Source organism: Colossoma macropomum, unplaced genomic scaffold (genome assembly GCF_904425465.1).
Source record: "Colossoma macropomum unplaced genomic scaffold, Colossoma_macropomum, whole genome shotgun sequence".
Classification (NCBI taxonomy): Eukaryota; Metazoa; Chordata; class Actinopteri; order Characiformes; family Serrasalmidae; genus Colossoma; species Colossoma macropomum.
The window spans coordinates 35,269,679-35,290,326 of record NW_023494792.1 but is presented as its reverse complement, the minus strand read 5'-3'; the positions used below and the strand labels follow the sequence as shown (position 1 = coordinate 35,290,326).

General features: G+C 37.8%; 1 protein-coding gene across 1 annotated transcript; it reads right to left on the bottom strand.

The window, feature by feature from the left end:
• Positions 1-4,986: 4,986 nt before the first annotated feature.
• On the bottom strand, positions 4,987-19,046 carry LOC118811185 (B-cell receptor CD22-like). Its single transcript, XM_036575349.1, has 7 exons — positions 18,978-19,046; positions 14,061-14,128; positions 13,394-13,756; positions 12,938-13,264; positions 12,537-12,791; positions 9,107-9,361; positions 4,987-5,297 (listed from the first exon to the last, which is right to left on the bottom strand). Exons 2-7 carry the CDS (start codon positions 14,104-14,106, stop codon positions 4,987-4,989), a joined length of 1,557 nt encoding a protein of 518 aa, XP_036431242.1. The 5' UTR covers positions 14,107-14,128; positions 18,978-19,046.
• Positions 19,047-20,648: the final 1,602 nt, after the last annotated feature.

The window sequence follows — 20,648 nt, the reverse complement described above, 5'->3', positions numbered from 1 at the left end:
GTTGTCTGTTTTTATTTCTTTGTTTAATTAAATGAACATAATAAAAGTACAAGACAAATGTATCGTAAGTGTAAGAAAAAGTTTTCTACAAGCAAAATGTTTTAAAATAAAAAAGCAATTTTTAAAGGAATTTTTGACAAAGTTCTTTGGTGTAAAAGCACAATGCTATTAATGAATGGAACCCAGTAACCACCAATTATCATTCTGTTATTGGCACAGTGCTAACTGATGACTATTCATTTCCATTCACCGTTAGCAACATTAGCATTTTGACAAAACTGCTTTGTTAAAGTCAGAGTGAGTATAAAATCACGACTCACGTTTCTTCCATAGCGTGACATATTTACAAGTGAATTATGGTATCTTTAAGGGTTTCTGTGCTAGCTGAGTGCTTTCTCTCAATGACCGGTGTGGTGGTTGGAGGGAGAGGGGAAACATTATCCTCTTGGTTAATATTATTTTTCCCCACCTGTTGGTGCACAGTGATGTCATCAAAAACCAGAAGATGTTTTAGAAGCGAGGCTAAAGTCACTACATTTTGAGGGAAGATTATAGGAAAACTAGAATGTAGTCTTTTAAATGACATGACATGAAGAATCGTGCTTAATATGAGAAGGAACATGAACAAATAAAATAAAAAAGTTTCATTCTGATTTTAGGTTGACTGACATCATAAAATATAGCTACCATACAGTAATCTGTCAGTACATAACCCGAGTTGTACAGCATGGATTTAACTTTTTTTAAAATCTGAGAATTTTCATCTTCAGTGTTGACATTGAATATGCCACAAATCAATGCTAGCTATATAAGTTAAGGTCCTGTCAACATTTCTTACTGCCCACCTGCTCAGAAAGGTCATCATCCTCCTTAAGTAGCTTTTTCATTCTTGTGTTTTTGGTGCCACCTTGGTTTTTTACAGTTCTTGCCACTTCTTCACATGATTCACCTAAAAAATGTGTAAAAATTTCCGGTCCATCTTCAACAGTGGAGCAATCGTTTAAAAAAACTTTTAAAAAGTTCTGTAATCATAACTTGAAATGTTTGTGTGCATTTTATATAAAGGGTGTGTATGTAACACATTCATAACATATTACATAAACACTTCATAACATGTCCATAAACATTTAAATCACCAGACTACTGTCTCCACAAGGCAGAAGCCTATTTGAGAACAGCAAATATCAGTTCTATATTCCTACTTTAGCTAAAACACAAAAGTATTCTAGTTTCTATTAAGGAGACCTGTGCAGCTGCAGATATAAACAACTAATGTTTCTGATGTCTGCAGCCACACAGGTCGTCTGGATAGAAACTGTACATTGTATTTAAACTCAAGTAGAAATATATAGAAGTGATATATGGAGCTCCTAACTAGTCCTCTTCCATTAAGGGAACATTACTTGAGAATGAAGCTTCATAACAGTGATACACAGATGTAGGCACCCAAAGTTTTGCATACAACCGTAAATGGAATAAATGTTTGTCACTCTATTTTAAGGCCACGTATGTCAACACAATGTGATTTACTTCATAAAACTTATTATGCTCCCTTGCAAAGACTGGCATATGCTGTTAATAAATACTCAAGTATGGCTTTATAAATATGTTAATCAGTGCTTATGCATGTGTTATGAAGTCTCTATGTAGGTAACCTTCATATGAAGTGCTACCATTTTGCTTTTACCTAAATTTTACCTAAATGCAAGCCAGGCCGCCTCATGCGTTTATCTCTCTGACACCGTGTTCTGGTTTCTGATGTTCAACTTGTGCATAAACACCTTCAGCTCCATCTACATCTGTGAGCTGCTCTGGATCTGTTGGTTTTGTCTCTGATTGCTCTTTTTCCACACCAGGGTCCAAATCTGACTCAGGGGTCTTGTGATGGACGATGTTTCCATATGTTGCCTCCTCCTCGTTTGTGGGCTGGATGATCTCTTCTCCACTCACCGTCTCCGGTTTGGTTTGTTCTTCCTCAGTGGCAGCTGAGTTTTCTGCCTCTGTGGTCTCTCTCTCAGGGTCTTCTCTCGAGCTGTGATGGATGGCGGCGTAATCAGGCGTAAGAGAGGAAAGACCCCTGATTTCGCCTGACGCTTTTTCAGCATTTGGGAAGTAGATGGTGGAGTAGTGGAGAATGTCCAGGTTGGGTGATAATATGTTTTTGTTGGCATATACAGACTCCTCCTCCTGCTCATCCTGACAAACAGCCTGTGGGATTGACAGCAAATCATTTTTTTGCAAAAGTGATATCATGCCAGTTATTTTATCTAGTGAAACGTCTTTTTATCAGTAGATAATTTTGCTTATTTTGAAATAATCCTAACAACAAGCCAATTTAAATAATTATGCCCGCATTGTAATGAAGTAAGAGCGTTGGTTAGTGTTCACTGTTTACCTTCTTCCAACTAACAGGCAGAAGCTGAAGTCTGCTAAACCTATGGTCAGTACTGTGAAGAAGTGGAGAAATAAGGCAAAAATACTGTCTAGAAAATGTATATTTCACGTTTTCAGTTCCTGCAAGGACGTCTGTGTTCCCACCAGGACTCAAATACAATAATGACAAGCCCTGGTTCAACACTAAACTCAGACAGCTTCATCAGCCAAAAAGAGCTTCTCTAGCAAGCATGCTGTGTTCAGTCAGCCAATGGTCCATTGGCTGTGTGGACAAGACGGTATAAGTGTGTTAGAACTCAGATATAAATGACAATGTTACTGTATAATAGTGGCAGAACCCTACATATATATATAATACTTTTTTTTTGTTATGTATAACCGGAGACTTATTTTTGTATATGCAAACACACCTGACTAATAAAACCTTATCCTGATACTGCTAATGGACAATGTATGTGTGTGTGTGTGTGTGTGTGTGTGTGTCTGTGTGTGTAGGGGATGGAATTTCCCACTAACCCTATCATTTAAAATGAGTCCTGCAGATTCTTCTTGTGGAAGTTTGTGATGCACTCTCCTGAAAAATAATTTATTTTCTTATCAGTCATCAGATCGCAGTGCATCTCCACCATACTTGCACTGTTGTAAAGAAACAGTTTTTCAGTTTTTGTAAATACACTGATTTATACAGAATAAAATAACTACACTAATTTTTACCCGATTTTTCTCCCCAATTTAGTCGTCTCCAATTCCACCCGCTAGTTAGGACTCCCCCAATCACACAATACCATCAACACTAGGAGGGCGAAGGCTAACACAGGCTTCCTCCGAGACCTGTGAAGCGCCACCGCTTCTTTTCGAACTGCCGCTCACGCAACGTCACTGGACAGCCGAACGCGCTCGGAGGAAAGCGCCAACCGCCAGATCTGTTACGTCAGCTAACAGACGCCTGCGCTGAGTGATGGGGGGGAGAAGGAGGGGCCATCCTACCCACCCAGAGAGAGCGAGGCCAATTGTGCTCTCTCGGACTCCCGGCTACGGACGGCTGTAGCATCACCAGGGATCGAACTCGCGATCTCCTGATGATAGGGCCAACGCTTAGACGGTTGCGCCACTACACTTGCAATATAAGCAAGACACTAACATTCAAGTAACTACAGTTGCAGAAATTCAGAAATCTACTGTACAATCTAAAGTACAATCACTTGAGTATTTTCCACTCCTATTCACATGTAAACTAATTCTACATCTACTAAATGTCAGTCAATCTTTTAGACAGACTTTACTGCTCTTGAGGTCTAGTAGTGTGTATATTATGGACACACCTTCTGCACAAAAATATGGAACACAGGATCATCACTGCAGAAGCTCCAGCAGCAGCACCAACCAGCACAGAGGGAATCTGGAAATGATCTACAGTGATGATAAAAAGTTAAAAAAATGTAATTTAAGCAGAGGTTGACTTGGTTAATACACAGTTCAGTAACATACGGAACAAGTAAAAACAGGCATTTTTTTGTCTTAATGTGTCAAACCTAACAAGCTAGGTAACAGTTATCCAAAGCAAAGTGGTTCCGTCACAACTTTCTAGATTTTCTTAGGCTACGCAAGTGGAAAGGAAAGATGTGAAATAATGCATACATGCAGTGCATCATGCAAATATAATAATAATGAGAAATTTGTTAACCCTTAAAATTCCAGGCTTATTACATACTAAGGGTTAATATTCAGTAACTACAGTGACTTGTAGAAATGCAAACTGGCTAATCTATTTTTAGGTTATAGAAGTGCATGATAAAACCTTTGGCCTGCTGGTGGGTCCTGACCTTTTAAGGCGTTAAATTACTGTTGAGACAGAAGTCTTTGGACAGCATATCTGCAGATCTTACTAGATAAAGGCTCTTTGGCCACAAAACAAAGCCTCAACACTTACATTTAATTTCACTTCCTTTTTGTGGTTTAAGAGCTGAGAAACTATTTAAAACACAGAGCAATTTTCAAGTGAGAAAACAGAAGAACAAGAAGGCACGTGCTAGAAAACACAGGCTTAAATGTACTGTTTGATGTTGCACAAAAAGACAAGAGATGGAAAGGGCAACTGAAGTTCTTTCTCAACAGTTATACTCTCAAAAGTATCTGCATATGGGCAAACTGTGCATGTGCTGCATCACTGTTGCAAAAGGGAAAAATCCAATTTTAAACTACCCTTAAGGAGTTTATTTTGTCATTTGGGTAAATTACTTAGAACGCCCTCTATCCGTCTATAATCAGCAGGTTTGGTAGTTCAGTAAAAAAGTAGCCAGGTTATTGATATTATCTATGATTTCATTTTCAATACACTTAGTCCACCTTATAATTTGCTAATTAAGGTATCCAAAACTGGACCTTACGACCATTGTTGTACCTTTTAGGGTATGTTTACATTATTTGTTCCTTGATGAACAGAAATGTACCTGCCGAGAATCCTTTTTTTGACAGTGTGGTTGATCAGCCAAGATTTGTGTATGAAGTTTTCAACTTCACATTTAGCACTGGAGTTAACAAGGAATGGAAGCCTATAGCCAATCAGCATCATGTTTAAGCAAAGCAGTGTTTCTAACCTGCAGGTGAGCAGTGATGAGTAGCCACAGCGTAGAACAGCTGAGAAGTGCTGCCCAGACTGTTGGCGCTGATACACTGCAGGGTGGGCGTGTCTGCAAGTGATTGATGGATGTAGATGAAACTCCTCAGGCCCGTGTGGCCCACAGACTCCTCCCTGACAGATGAGTTCTCAGGGGGTGGGACAGGTTGTCCAGACAGACGCCACTCCAGTTTAGGAACAGGACGTCCATGAACCTCACAGACACACATGATCCCACCTTTACTGCTGCTGTTACAGTGGAAGGAGAGAGAGATCTGAGGAGCATCTGAGAGAGAGAGAGAGAGAGAGAGAGAGAGAGAGAGAGAAGAAAATTAAATTCACCAGACCGTCTATGCTGTGCATTTCTCTAGTTCTAACAACATCACATACGATGAGGAGATTGTGGAATTCCCTGAACAGTAAATGCAAAGGGCCAGGTGTTCATATGAATATGTTTACGTGCAGTGCAATTTATATCTTGGTGCACCTCAATATTTGCTAACAATATGCTGGAATTTAAGGACCCTGACACACCTGTTGGACGCTGTCAGGCCATTGGTGATTATCGGTGTGTGATGGTCATTTTGCTGTTTGAATATCCAAATTTCTAAACAAGCAGTACACTGATGCTCATACTCTTTTTTTTTAACTTTTTATCACAAAATTATGGTACATGCATAAAGTGTGTATTTTAATTGACACTTTGATAGCTTTGATCATCAGTTGGCCTTGGTTGGCAACAGTTGTTCCTTGTCAGGTTGTTGAGTCTGGTTGCTTACATTGATTTACAAAAACTGCTTATCACGCAAACTGCATGTAGCCCTGCACACTGGCTGAGGCACAGCATTTAAAAGGAACAGTGAAATAATGGTGCCATCAACAAGCTCGAGACAAAACATAAATTAAAAGTTCAGTGATGAAGAGAAAGCTAGAGATGAAAAAGTCTTTTTTATCAAAACATTCTACAGGTGTGTTATTTTACTCCAAATTTGTGAAATGACAACGAGGACTGTGCATGCATTTTGCAGCCACATCACAGCATATTTTGTGCCATGTCTTCTCATATACAAACATCTGGTCCAGAGAGTTTAAGCAGTGTTACTGTCAAGGTAAATATTCTTTCAGCACAAGTTTGAGGCTTATTCCTCCATCCAATCACTGTGTCTGCTGTCATTGTTAAGGAAAGTCTCTAAATATGTCTTTTGAGACCCTAACGCAAATTTACATCTGGTTTCAAAAGGCGGTGGAAAATCAATGTAGTAAATACAGCACAATATGCAATCAAGTGCTCTTATAAGTTTTTAGACCACCTTTGGTTTGATCATGCCTTAAATGAATATGAAGCATATTTGCATTTTTTTCATGCATACGGCCCACAAACAGCTCATTTATGCTTGTGCACCTGTTTCATACAGAACACACTGGAAAAATGGGTCTGAAGGCTCAGTATATCGAGACTTCAGTGTTTTCTGTTTCTTTCTAAATGTTCTTCAGTGAATACCCAGTGGAGGCCAGAGGAGCATGAGGTGTCTTATTTCATTCTTGCTTCCTCTAAAAGCTTCTGCATTGTCTCTTGAGGAGTTTTCTTGTCTTGCCCAAGATCAGAAACTTCATGCTAATGTCTGTGCCGGTGCAAAGTACCGCTTATGACTAAAAGTTATTCTAAACACTGCCACAAAGTACTAATCGCTCTTTCACGATGACTAGGTCTGAACTTCCTTCACAACCTTCCTGTGATATATCAGATCAGACTGTAGACTGTAATAGACATTGTCAAACAGTGGGGAAACTAGAAACTTGATGACTTCACTTGTCTAGCTTGATTATATTTCACTCAGTATTGTGCTGTGAAAATACTGAGTAAAGTGCGTGTGTGTGTATATATGTATATATATATATATATATGTGTGTGTGTGTGTGTGTGTGTGTGTGTATAGATATAGATATACAAAGTGCATTCTGAACTCTAAATAAGTTTTGTCACAAAAGCCATTATTTTCCATTGTCAAGGCATCGCAAGATCACATTTTAAAGCAGACATGGTCAAACACCAGTGCTGTTCTCAAGCAGGATCTCAAATGGCCCAGTGTGTCTAACAAAGAACCACTCTGGATTCAGCCATGTGTGCACAATTCCATACTGGACATAAAGTGCAAGATTTGGGTGTAAAAGCCAAAATTTCATAATGTACATTGTGCACTATATAGGGAGCAGTGAGCCATTTGAGATTCAGCCTTAGGATTTTCCAAGGCACAATTTTACAAATGTTTAATATTGACCATTAATGGACTGGTTTTGTTGCATTTTTCATCACTTTATCTACTGGTTTTATGTTAAAGAATGTTAAAAACTGCACTTATATCCATGGCATGGCTTGTTTAACTCTGACAGTCTGTTTAACATGAAATTATTATTTCTGTTTAGCTAAAAACAAAATTTAAATTTAAAAGTGACCTATATTTTGTTGATTTGTTTCAACTTAATCAAAACGGCCAAATAGCAGTTTGAATGATACAACCTGGAATGCATTTGAATGTATATGATTTATGAATTTATGAATCTCTATTAATACCTGTTTTTGCAAATGAACTCTTCTCATATATGTCACTCTAAGAGTATGTAGACTTATACAGAACAGAATGAGGTATAAACAAACAATGTTTATCAGTCAATCAATATTTACTCCTGTACTGACAAACCTAAACATAACACTTGAAATATTATAGATAATAGTGTTATTGATTTTTTCATCAGCCCATTCAATCTGGCTCCCCCAGATTTCCTTGTATACATATATAAAAGTATATTTATACTATGGTTTGGCTGAATACTTGATGGTTATTACTTCCTGAGAGATGTGCATTCATATTAATTCATAGATGCACACAGTTTTGAAAACAAGACAGTGATTATCCAGTCTCTCAGTCAAAGTTTAGTTACAACTCCGGACTAATGGAAAATGGAAATCAATGGATTGACATTGACTATCGATTAATTAATGAATTCAAAATGTTGATTATGTGGATTAATATGGATGCACATCTCTCAGGAAGTAATAACCAAGTATTCAACTAAGCCATAGTATAAATAGTATTTCACACCCATATCACTGTTTTTGGAACAAAACCTTATTTCTCGATTTTTCAGTTTTTGACATAATTTGAAAATACTTGTTTCCCTTTACATTGTGTGTAAATTTCATGATGATTGGACCAAAAGAAACAGCCCAAAATGACTTGGAAAAAACGTCTGGTTCCATTGACTTACATTAAAAGTAAAGCATGTTTTTCCTTCTCCTGTAAAGTTTTGGAGATACAAGGTTTTGTTCAGACAGCAGCGATATACTGTCTGCACTGGACTGGCCTCTAGAGTTTACTGCTGCAAAGCGCTAGTCTAATTTCATGCATGGACATATGAACACATGTTTACACTCGATGCAGTTTTCTTTTCCGAGCTGCAGTTTGTAAAAACTGTTGCCCGTTGCCGTTTCTGTTGATGTAGGCTAATAAATAGTTGTGTTTTGCTCTCACTTTTTTGTTAACTGGGAGACGAGAGAACACGAGTTCACCTCATAGCTGTTCCTGCAATTCACTCTCATGGTGTTTTGTTTCACTTTTCATATTGTTTTATTCCCTTTTACTTTTTACACAACAAATTATATCCCACTGTCTCAGCTGAAGGAAAATAGACATACTATCTGAGGAATATTCTCATCATTTTCTGTTCTGTACAGCTTAAATGTTCTCATGGTTCAAAGCAGCTGTAAAATTATGAAAATATAAAACTGTCATGTTGACACAGAAGAAAATGCAGACACTGTGCATACCTGCAAATTCTTGTTTCTTTCTTAACAGGCACAAAGGCAGTTAAATGCCCAGCCAGCTCTAACCCAACATGAAGCATGGGGAGGGGTTAATATGGGAGGACAAGACAGAAGATCCTCCTCAATCACAAAAACACCAAATACTATGAAGAAGCAACAACAATAACAATAATCCTGAGAGCAACTTTGCTTGGCCAAACTGGCCGCGCAGCCCATGGCAGACACCACAATACTTCACAATTTCCCACAAGCAGCTGTAGCACTGTACTCACACTGAATGTCCAGCTGCACAGATGAGTTTTGAGCTCCATGTTGGTTCTGAGCTCTACAGTAGTATAAACCACTGTGTGTATCATCAGTCTTGTTGATGGTGAGAGAGGGTCCGGTCTCTATCTGCTCTCCATTCTCTCTGTACCAGGTGTAGTTCACTGCTGGGTTTCCATCACTGCTGCAGTTTAAAGTCACTGAACTGCCCAACATCACTGGACCAGAAGGAGAAGCTGACACTGACGTGTTCCTGGCAGCATCTGCGAGAAGAGAAATACAAAACAATATGCACAAAACTCAGTTCCATTTTTTTACCTGTATGAAAATGAAACCAATACAAAATGCTTGATGTTTTACCTTATAAACGTTTTTGTTTATTTATTTATGTTTTGGGACAGTGGCATGTTTACCACTGTCTTATATCACCTTTCCTTTTAACAACTCTAAGGGACTGAAGACACCAACTGATCTAGTTTTAATAGTTTTTTGACATTTCCTTCAAGTCTTAAGCTGCACTACTATACATATGTACATACATCATTGTTGTACTTTGTGCTTCAACATGCGAACATTTTTTTCAGTGGGAGACAGTTCTGGACTGCAGGCAGGCCAGTCTAGTATCTGAATTCTCTGATTACACTGATGACACTGGTTGTAACACGTGCAGAATGTGGCTTTGTTTGGTCATGTTGAAATAATCATTGATGTACCTAAAAACACGTTGTCTAGAAAGCAGCATATGTTGCTCCAAAATGGGTATTTATCCTTCAGTCTTAATGTACAAGGTGCCAGTTGGCAGATGTTCAAGGTACCTATGCCATGGGTACTATTACAGCCCCTATATATATCTCCTGGTGTCAACATGGATTAAACATTGGGATGTCAAAAAAAGATCTGCTCATAATATTCATTTATATCATGATTAATGAAAATATTTTGAATTTAAAAATGATTTCTGTGTGATGAGAGCGACGCAGAACATCTTGTCTTTAGTTTTGGCCCTGGTGATAACATGTCAGAGTTCTGACACAGACAGTGCAAGCAGAGCTGTTCTAAAGTGCACAATATTTGGAGAACAGATGAGGATCCACATGCACCAAGCAGCAAAATACAATGAATACAACAGTCATTAATGACTGTTAGCAAATGAAATGCTAGTTAAACATTCTGCATACAGATATCCTGTAGGTCTGTCAGGCTTGAAACTATCGTCCAATCGCAAGTCAGAATGTTGTCGAGGGTAAACCAATGTACCTGCTCTTTTAATAATTATACTTTTATAAAGTGGCTGATTTGACTGTTTATCTGTTTTGATAAAGATTATCTGTAGAACTGCCCTGCTCAGCAACTCAAATGTGATGTGCCTCTTGCGCCCAATAGAGTGAAAAAGAACGGGCAGCTGGAAGTTCACTTAAAACACACCAGAAGCTGAAACTGAGCTAAAATGTGTACAGACATAAAAGTCTTAGACAGGGTGTAAAAAACAAAGTATATTTAACCCCTTTAAATCCCTGGCTTATTGCATACCAAAGCTTATTATGATGTACCACCAGTGGGCCGTGAAGCACCCTCTAGTGGTCCATGGGCCTGAACTCAGAGGGAGGCAGTAATTCGGGCTGGTAACATCACTGCAAGTCATAAAAACAATAAGCTTTTGTTAAGTGGAAAAACGATTAACTTAATTCTTTTATAGATTTTTAATTATTAAATGTTTTCATAGTATAAATAATATAAATATTAATGGTACAAATAAAATTGTCGCAGTAGTGGCTAACTAAATGTCATCAGTCTGAGACAACACAGCCGCAGGCACACAATGCAAACAGCAAACCAGAGATAGAGAAGTTTCTCAGGATGCTCTGTTTGGTGAGGACTTATCACACCTTTTCCTTTAGTTTGCTCCGTTTTGACATGTGTGAACACTCCACCCATATTCGGGTCTGCAACAAACAGCTGAACTGGTCTGGCAGAAACCTACGGGTCTCGGTCCGCTTCAAACTGAACGCTGTTCAGCTCACTGCTGATGGAAACGCGCTTTGTGATCGAACAAGGGAATTCCTCAGTAGAGCTGGCTCTCTGACACTCTTTACAGACTCTCAGCACAAGCTGCTGTTGAGGTGGAAAAGGATGAGAACCCCTGACCTAAAGGGACTTCAGTGCAAACGGGTTGAGCTATTCTTAGGTTGTAGAAGTGTGTAATAAAACTTTGGGCAAAGTAGCGAGTCTCAATCAATCCTTGCTCATAAATGACTAGACCTTTCCTGGATTCTTCTATTATATACAAGCATGATTGCATAACCTGTCAAAGATGTTTTTTGAACATTCTAGCAGCATTTTCTTAGTCTTCAGTTCCCCATGTTACAATTTAGGTCCAACATTGAACATCTTGCCTTTGTACTCATTTTGTTTAAATACAGATCAATGTGGATTTATAGTAAAAACTGCATTCTGTTTTTATTTGCATTCCACTGTCTACTGTTTCAACTTTTTTGTATTTGAGGTTTTTAATTAGGAAGACAGAAACTAAACCCTGTTAGGTTGGTCAGTACAGTGGGTATTTGCAGAAAATGTTCTAAGATCTGCACTGGACAGTCTGGAGAATCTGAGTACAGATTTGCTGGATGAGGTCTGATGGAGGAGGACACAGTCAGTCTCACTTACAACTCTTCAACACAAACTGAGGTTGTTTCTCCAGACAAAAGGACAGAGAGAGGCTTCAGGAGTGCAAACACTCTGACCTCATACATAAATAGCAAAAGAACTGTAAATGTTGATGGTGACCAAAACCTGGGCAGTTATTAGTTTCACAAGTGATGGTGGTAGATATTGTGAATGTATTAAAATGTGTGTGTAATGATGACAGAAAAATAAACAATAAAAGAAATTAGTAAATATATTGTTCCAGCTTTGTACTGGATGTCAAAAAAAGATCTGCTCATAATATTCATTTATATCATGATTAATGAAAATATTTTGAATTTAAAAATGATTTCTGTGTGATGAGAGCGACGCAGAACATCTTGTCTTTAGTTTTGGCCCTGGTGATAACACGTCAGAGATCTGACACAGACAGTGCAAGCAGAGCTGTTCTAAAGTGCACAATATTTGGAGAACAGATGAGGATCCACATGCACCAAGCAGCAAAATACAATGAAATAAGCCATTAGAATCAGTAAAAATGAAACAGAAAACCAAAAAAAACTTTCAAAAGTGCAAATTCTGTCATTAATGACTGTTAGCAAATGAAATGCTAGTTAAACATTCTGCTTACAGATATCCCGTAGGTCTGTTAGCCTTGAAACTATCGTCCAATCGCAAGTCAGAATGTTGTTAGTTTCACAAGTGATGGTGGTAGATATTCTGAATTTATTATGTGTGTGTTATGAACACAATAAAAGAAAATTAGTAAAAATATTATTCCAGCTTTGTACTCACACTGAATGTCCAGCTGTACAGATGAGTTTTGAGCTCCATGTTGGTTCTGAGCTCTACAGTAGTATAAACCACTGTGTGTATCTTCAGTCTTGTTGATGGTGAGAGAGGGTCCGGTCTCTATCTGCTCTCCATTCTCTCTGTACCAGGTGTAGTTCACTGCTGGGTTTCCATCACTGCTGCAGTTCAAAATCACTGAACTGCCCAACATCACTGGACCAGATGGAGACACTGACACTGATGTGTTCTTAGGGCCGTCTGAGAGAAGAACAAAGCAATAGTATGTAGTATTACATGTCAGCTTAACTCCACAAGATTGAATAGATTTAGGACACCACAAAACTATTAGAACATGAGACTTTAATGCAGAAACTATTGAGTAAAATGTTCGTAACCCATCTTACACAGGACTCGTAAAACAAGAGAGCTCTGGGTTGTTTTGATGTCATTGTTCTCCAGCTGGTAGGTGGCAGTGCAGTTGAATCTGAGTTCATGATGAAGGTGAGTAGTGATGAAGTTCAGCTGAGAGGAGGTGAAGCTGGTGTTTTGGTTCTGCTCCTGCCTGATGTTAGTGGGCAGGGGGCTCCATGATAATGTGGGCAGTACAGTAGGACACAGAGGAAAAGCAGAGCAGAATAAACTCACAGAGCTGCCCTCCAACACCCTCCGATCCTGCACCTCCATCTGATCTCTGTACAGACTCAGTGTGGGTTTGGGGACACTGAGTGAGTCTGAGACACACAGATGAGGAGTGTTAGAGTGTCATATTACAGAAGTACCACAGGTATATTTCAAATACATTATTATTATTATCTCAGAAGGTCAATCACACTGTACACCGACTTCACTGTATCACTCACCACTGACATTTATATAAACAGATGCAGTTCTGTAAGTGTATTTCAGTTCTCCTGACTCTATTCTGAAGTAATATCTCCCACTGTCAGCCTTATTGACACTGTTGAAGATGGTGGTGCAGTCCTTCATTCTGAGATCTCCTGTTATATTCCCTTTAATCTTGTTGTCTTTAGGTGTTGTGGAGTCAAAGACTGTCTGATCTTCCGTAGTGCCATCTTTACGCCATATTCCTTTAGGATCTCCCTGGAGGTCTGTATCAAACCTGGCCTCAATTGTAAAAGTGCAGGGTACGAAAACGCAGAGTCCTCCCACAGCGTCTACACTCTGTGGCAGAGTGATGCTGAAGGAATCGATGCACAGAGCAACTGGAACACACACACACAAACACAAACACACACACACACACACACACATACACACACACACACACACACACACACACACACACACACACACAAACACACACACAAAGCACCATTACTACACAAACACACCAGGTCACACTCTGAATACTCAACATATCATTTATAAGTAAGTAGAACTATTAAACCTGAATAAACATTACAGAAAACACACTAATGAACAAACCACACATTTCACCTTAAATATGCAGAAAACATCACAAGTTTCACAGTTTTATGTAAGCTAAAAATTAAATGACACACAAACCTCGAAAGAGACAATAAAAGACTGCAAATTTCTTGGCTACCTTCATCTTTATAAAGGAGAAAAATCACCTGCAGAAGAGAGAAAGAGGAAAACAAGTATGTTAACTAGTTTTGTAAATATTTTTCTCAATGGCTCACAAAAAACAGTAAAAAGGTACACTGAACAGTTTTCAGAGGTAGAATCTCATCTCTACACCTTACGTGGAAAAATAAAGCAGATTTTCTATTGTTGACTTTTACTGCAGACGTTCTTGTAACGACACACATCATCTTTAAAGGCCATTGTACATCAGAATGCACTGCGCAGTATCCAAACATTTTAAGTTGTTTTCAGTGAAGTTTCTCAGTTTCTCAGAGATCCACAGCTTTTACTATTACTGGATTAGAATGAACCACAGAAAAATCAATGGTAGGTAACATGCAGCTTAAGGTTTTCATCAAGAGAGAAAGTCAGTCTAAAATCTTTAAGATAAACAGACTAACGCTAATGGTCTGTTACCTCAGTCAAGATTACTAGTCACCTCCTACCCTGTAGTAAGTTTGTGGGTAGTCAATTATTTAGTAAGAAATGGGGAGAATTCACTGTAGCAGTTTTTACATTCAATAAGAAGCATTTTTCAGTGCCAAGTTCACTTTTGTCTAAATCCTCCTCACCCATCTCTGCAGAAACACACAGCTTGGCACATATACCAAAACAGCTGCCAAAACACTGCAAAAACATATATAAAAAAAATTATATCAAAACATCAAAACTATTACCAGAAAACTTTGCCAGGCAAAGCACAGATACATAAAAACAACCAACAACCAGCTGTAGGGTAGATCTGGTATTTTTTGATTGTTGAATGAATAGCCCTTACATGTAAACGCCCAAACTCTGCCACTATATATAAAATAATTAAACCCCCCAAAACACCAAAATGTGCAGAAATATAACTGTTCATGAATTTATAGGTTATTGCCTATAATTACTCAATAATTCTGGGTAGATTACGTTTTTCCAGCACTGTACAAAGCACACTTAAACAAACATGGGCAGCATATCAGAGAGTCCATGATCACTATTTTTCTTGTAATTATTTTTTTTTTTTCTGTGAGGTCCTTTAAAGATGTTTGAGTGGCCTTAAGTATCAAAAACAGTCAAAATTAATTTTTAATTTGATTGTTTTCCAACCTCTCTTCATCCCTCAGAATTAAACAGGCTGTTCTTGTAACTGTGCCTTTAAGACTGATACATGTAAACACCATCTGTTTGGATCGGCTGTCCTGTATTGGACTTCATAAAACACTCCAGGCTGGACAATGAGAGTGGGTGGGGCTAAGCTGCTGTAGACTGCATAGCAAATGAAATTATATGCAAATGACCTGTTTTTTCAGACAATGAATTCAAAACAGACTGTTGTACAGCTTAGTGTCCATATATAGGCTGGGTGGTCTGGTGAGTGAATGGTACATTTTGAAACCTTTACAGTGTTTACATTTTACATCAAACACTTTTACTGCAAAAAACTGAGGAAATCCAATTTTCCAATATGAGCCCTTTGAAGTCATTTCACAGGTGCAAATTCTTTTGTCATTTTTGCTTTGTTGACAGAATGTGGGGGTAGGAGGGCCTCCAAAGGCATCTGTGCACAGGGGTCTTCCGAGACCATGATCCATCTTTGAGTGGAGATCTCAATGAAGTCTCACACTCATGTTCATCTGCAACTAAACTCCCATCTCTCCTTCATTTCTCCTCTCTCTCATCTCTCCTTTCTGTCTTATGCTATTTCATCTTAGGAATTTCAGGAGAAGCACTATAATGTCTCCTGAGCCATCAAACAGCAACATTTGAGCAATAACATTTTCTTCTGGCTTCAAGTCAAGTGACTTTTTTACTTAAATCTTAAAACCACTAATGTCTGTGGAAAAAAGCACACACAACAATATAAAAGAATAAAATAAATAAATAAAGTTAGAGAGAAGGCAGTGCAGTGCAGTCTGTCTACAGAATTAATTCATTAAATTAAATTTCTATTTAGAGACCTCCAGAAACACAATCCCTCTAAAGTGTTCTGTTCTAAACCAAACCTGCCACAGGCAGTCGTGTTTCATCCAGAGTCCAAAATCACATCATACTGTTCACTGAACATCATGATTTTACAGTTTTTTTACGATTGCTTATGCGCTAAATTAAGAAATAACACACAGTTAGTAAAACCTGACCCTTTAGGGGCAAAACCTCAGCTCAGATCTGCAGCACTATAAGCTCATTCTCAGACTCACACTTTTAGCAAAACACTACACACACTACACTGTTTTACAGGCCACTAAACACACTTGACTACATTACATGCAGAAATCTAACATGACGTCACTTCTTTGCTATTTAAGCCACTGACAAAATACCACACCTGTGAAACAACTGATCTAGCATGGCCATCAGGTGCACAGACACTTGGGTGCTTAATTGTAAACTCACCTATCAAGTATAAGCACTGTAAAAAGGTGATAGGTGAGTTTTTTTATTCATGCTTTCATTTTTGTCTCCACAAATGTTTTGCTGTGTTTATGCAACATATTTTATTTGGAATTTAGTTCTGTTCTGAATTTCAGAGCAAAATGCAACCTTTGGAAATGCATGGATGTGTTGATTGATGTTACAATGAGGAGAGGAATAAAATATTCATCAGTGTGCAGCGTTGAGATGTACTGGAATACATATTAGAGTAACATAAAGACAAAGTATCTGTATTCAGTCCATGTTACATTTTGTAAAGGCTGTATTCTGAATACAGAATACTCTTTATTTTTTTTAGCAAAATCCTTTTAGAATACTTTGAGTAAAAAAAATTCAAATCTTCAAAAGAAACACCATTCATGCTTGTTCTTAAATCAGTGCACTGCATGTCGCAAACATGCTCCTTAGATGAACCCTTAAGAGGACCTCAAGTCATTCTGGCTAAATCCAGACCGATAAATCAAAGTGAAGATTTAGTTATTAATCTCAGCGTTACTGAGCTCTGATAAAGCCTGAGTAGACTGATAAATCAATGTGGTCAGTTATTAATCTCAGCGTTACTGAGCTCTGCTAAAGCCTGAGTAGACTGATAAATCAATGTGGTCAGTTATTAATCTCAGTGTTACTGAGCTCTGCTAAAGCCTGAGTAGACTGATAAATCAATGTGATGATCAGTTATTAATCTCAGTGTTACTGAGCTCTGCTAAAGCCTGAGTAGACTGATAAATCAATGTGATCAGTTATTAATCTCAGTGTTACTGAGCTCTGCTAAAGCCTGAGTAGACTGATAAATCAATGTGATCAGTTATTAATCTCAGTGTTACTGAGCTCTTTTGAGAGATGATCAAACTAATAATCTCCTCAGTAGTGGATATGTTTGCAAGTGATAAGGACTCCTGGACTGGTGCTCAGGGGATTGTGGGAGCACTAGACTAAAGCAGGTGTTAAGAAAAAAAAAGACAAATGAATGTTAAGAATTTGTCTTCATTTCAATTCTAAGTGATTTTGCACGAAGATTACAGGAAAAACCGGCCAACAAGTGACAGCAAGAAACAATGGGAAAAAAAAGAAAGAGAAATAAAAATGACCATGTTTTCCCCGTGTTCTGTATCAATATGCGTTCTAAATGTATTCTAAATATGTTAGTTTTTAATATATTGTAATGGAACACACTACTTTTTCACAGATGCCCAACACTGTAGTTCTTGTCCTGTGTGTAGTGTTTGGTTATTCATACATTTTACTCCAACAATATCTATGAATAAAATCAAACCCAGACTATATGAGTAGGAAAGCAGACATGTCTAAGGTGTTTTAGATTAAGCACTGCAGTGTGTAACTGGTTCAAACAGAATCAGATCGTAAGAACTCTTTGTGCGCCATACGGTGACAAAATTGTGTTTTTATAAATTATTGTATAGTTTTGAATGAAGTGTTTCATTTTGCATCCAATCTGAGGTGTTCTGCTGCTTGTGTGTGTGTGGCTGTGTAAAGTGTGGGTAGTCTTTAGATAAAATGAGCCCTGTTTTCAAAATCGTGCCTAAGAAATTATAAAAACTGTAAAAGAAGCGATTAATGCAGATGGATATATAATGATAACTATGCATGCTGTACTTTGTCTAAAAAGACAAAACCAAAGTTACCAAATGACCCAAATGATAGCTGTGACCTCTGTGGCCCACAATGCATCACAAGCTAAAGATCCTCCATTACAGATCTGCTACAGCATCACTGGCAGTTGATGAAAGGATACTAAATATTCATATATAAGTAAAAGTACTGCTACTGCATTGATACATGAATACAAGAAAAAGTAGTAATAATAAATATTATGTAAGAACATGTAAGAGTAAATATGTTATTTATTGAAAAATCAGTATCACACCCCTTGTGGCTACCTAGCAGATATTAAATAAATCAAAAATAATAAAGATATTTACCAACTTCATTTTATTCATTACATCAACATATCTGAGCTATGTAGTCAAATCATTTTAAAGGAGAATGGTAGTGGTATGATGCGTAATGGTTTCTTGCGGACAAAAATCTTTTTTTTCAGATTTCTTTACAGTGGTTTTGATCCTGACGTTTTAACCTCTTAATTTCCTAATTATAAAGTATGCAGTTGTTCAGTGTTCTTTAAGGCCGGTGGTATCCATGATATGCCCAGAAAAGCATAGGGAGACATAAATTATCATGATAATGACAAAATATTGTCATATTGCCCACTCCTAACACAGTATCACACAGACACATTACAGGAAATTGAGCCGTGCAAATATACAAGAATATACAAGGCCAGCTATTCAGAGTTCTGCCTGACTGCTCAGTGTCTACCCTGCATTATTACACCCATTTTAGAGCTTCACAATTGAAATCTTTATCAGTGAGATTTAGAGGAGCTCCAGTGGTTCTTACCTCACAGGGTGGATGAGAAGCTGGTGGAGAAACAGCTCTTTGGTGCAGAGAGTGTCTAAACTGTAGTTGATGAGTTCAGAATGAAGTGTCCTGCTGTGTCTCTGCTGTGAGTGATGAACACTAGTTACCCACAACATGCTGACTACCAACACACATACACACACACACACACACACACACACACACACACACACACACACACACACACTTAACTTCCTCTCACACTCACCAAGCCTGAATAGTTTCTTCTATTTCTTTAAAACATGCTGTTCACTCTCCAGTCCATAAAGACCACATTTGGAAACTAAGCCAAAACAACGCATTTTAAATTAATTTGTGAAATCATGAAAACATAAAATTCTGCATAAATATATGGGAATGGGAGACCCTGACTATTAGGCATAAATAAATAACAAAACTGATAATAATCACTGCTCTCAGATATTACAAAAATAAATACGTTGGTATGTCAGTTACATACAATTATTATAGACACTAATCATTTTTTGGTATTTACAGGCTTCATGTATGTCTTCTCTGAGCATGACTGATGTATTTTTTTCACTGTGAAATGATAAAGTCACATAAATATATATAAAATCATATGATCTGATCAGCTGCCCACCTCAGTTTTAACCCAGTAACTTTGCTGTACTGTAAAAACCTTTTTGCTCCAGCAGGTTCCACTACACCCTGTTTTATATGCTCTGGCATAACAGTAACAGTGAAAGTGTTTTCTGACTAAAAGAAGAAACCAGAATTACTAGCTAAATGGGTTTCTTTTTTCCTCCTCCTCTCGTGATTTCTTGCTAAAATATTCCTCAATACTCATCTGTTAAGTATATATTAGTTGACTCAGTAGTTTATCTGCAACTAAGCATTGTTTTGAACTAAGAGAAAGGCAATTTAGCCACGACAACTTTCCTAACTGTGTGTTTTAGCTGGCTAACTTTATGCAAGTGCTGCTATGGCTGCTCTCACTCCTGCTGTCTCCTTCACTCTCGCTCTCCCCTGACCTGAGTGACGTTCATATGCCAGTCAAATCCAAAGCATGTTTTGAAATAAATAAATAGAAAAGCACCCTAAATCTGCTTCAGGTGTCTATATATCTTGGTGTACTAAAGTATAACCTGTGTGTGAGAAGCAATGCACATATATCAGTAACAAATACAGCCTGTTTAATTGTAGTGGATAAAGAGAGGCTGGAATATGATCATGTAAAAAATTAAGACAGTTTTCTGTTTCACAAAACCACACATTAGGTAAAAATATCAAATGAACAGAAAATGTAGGAAATGAGCCCCAAAACATATGAAAGGACTGTTAAATCAACTTTACCCTTTTGTCTTTCTTTCTTTTTAAAATCAATGTCTTTGTCATTACAGTATTCATACTGAGAGGATCACAGTCCCACCTGGTTACGTGTTTTATGTGTTTCAGTTCATGTGTCCTTCACAGAGCAGTGAATGATAGACTGCCGTTCAGATACAGTAACAGTAGAGTACAACAGGTTTTACATCTGTATATATAAAGAATAACTTTCTTTTCTGTTATGTCCAGAGGAAGACTTTAGTTCAAGAAAGTGAATCATTATTTTGGGAGCACAGCGCAGCTCATTTAGGGCTGCTTGTAATGTTATTGAAACCCTATTTAGGCAGCAAATTTCAAAAT

Excerpts from the sequence above, each read along its gene's own strand:
- LOC118811185 (XM_036575349.1), bottom strand. The coding sequence starts at position 14,106 with ATGAAGGTAGCCAAGAAATTTGCAGTCTTTTATTGTCTCTTTCGAG. Across the intron at positions 13,265-13,393 it reads TGTTTATATAAATGTCAGTG|ACTCACTCAGTGTCCCCAAA; the intron begins GTGAGTGATACA and ends TGTGTGTCTCAG. Across the intron at positions 9,362-12,536 it reads TGTACAGCTGGACATTCAGT|ATGCTGCCAGGAACACGTCA; the intron begins GTGAGTACAAAG and ends CTCTTCTCGCAG.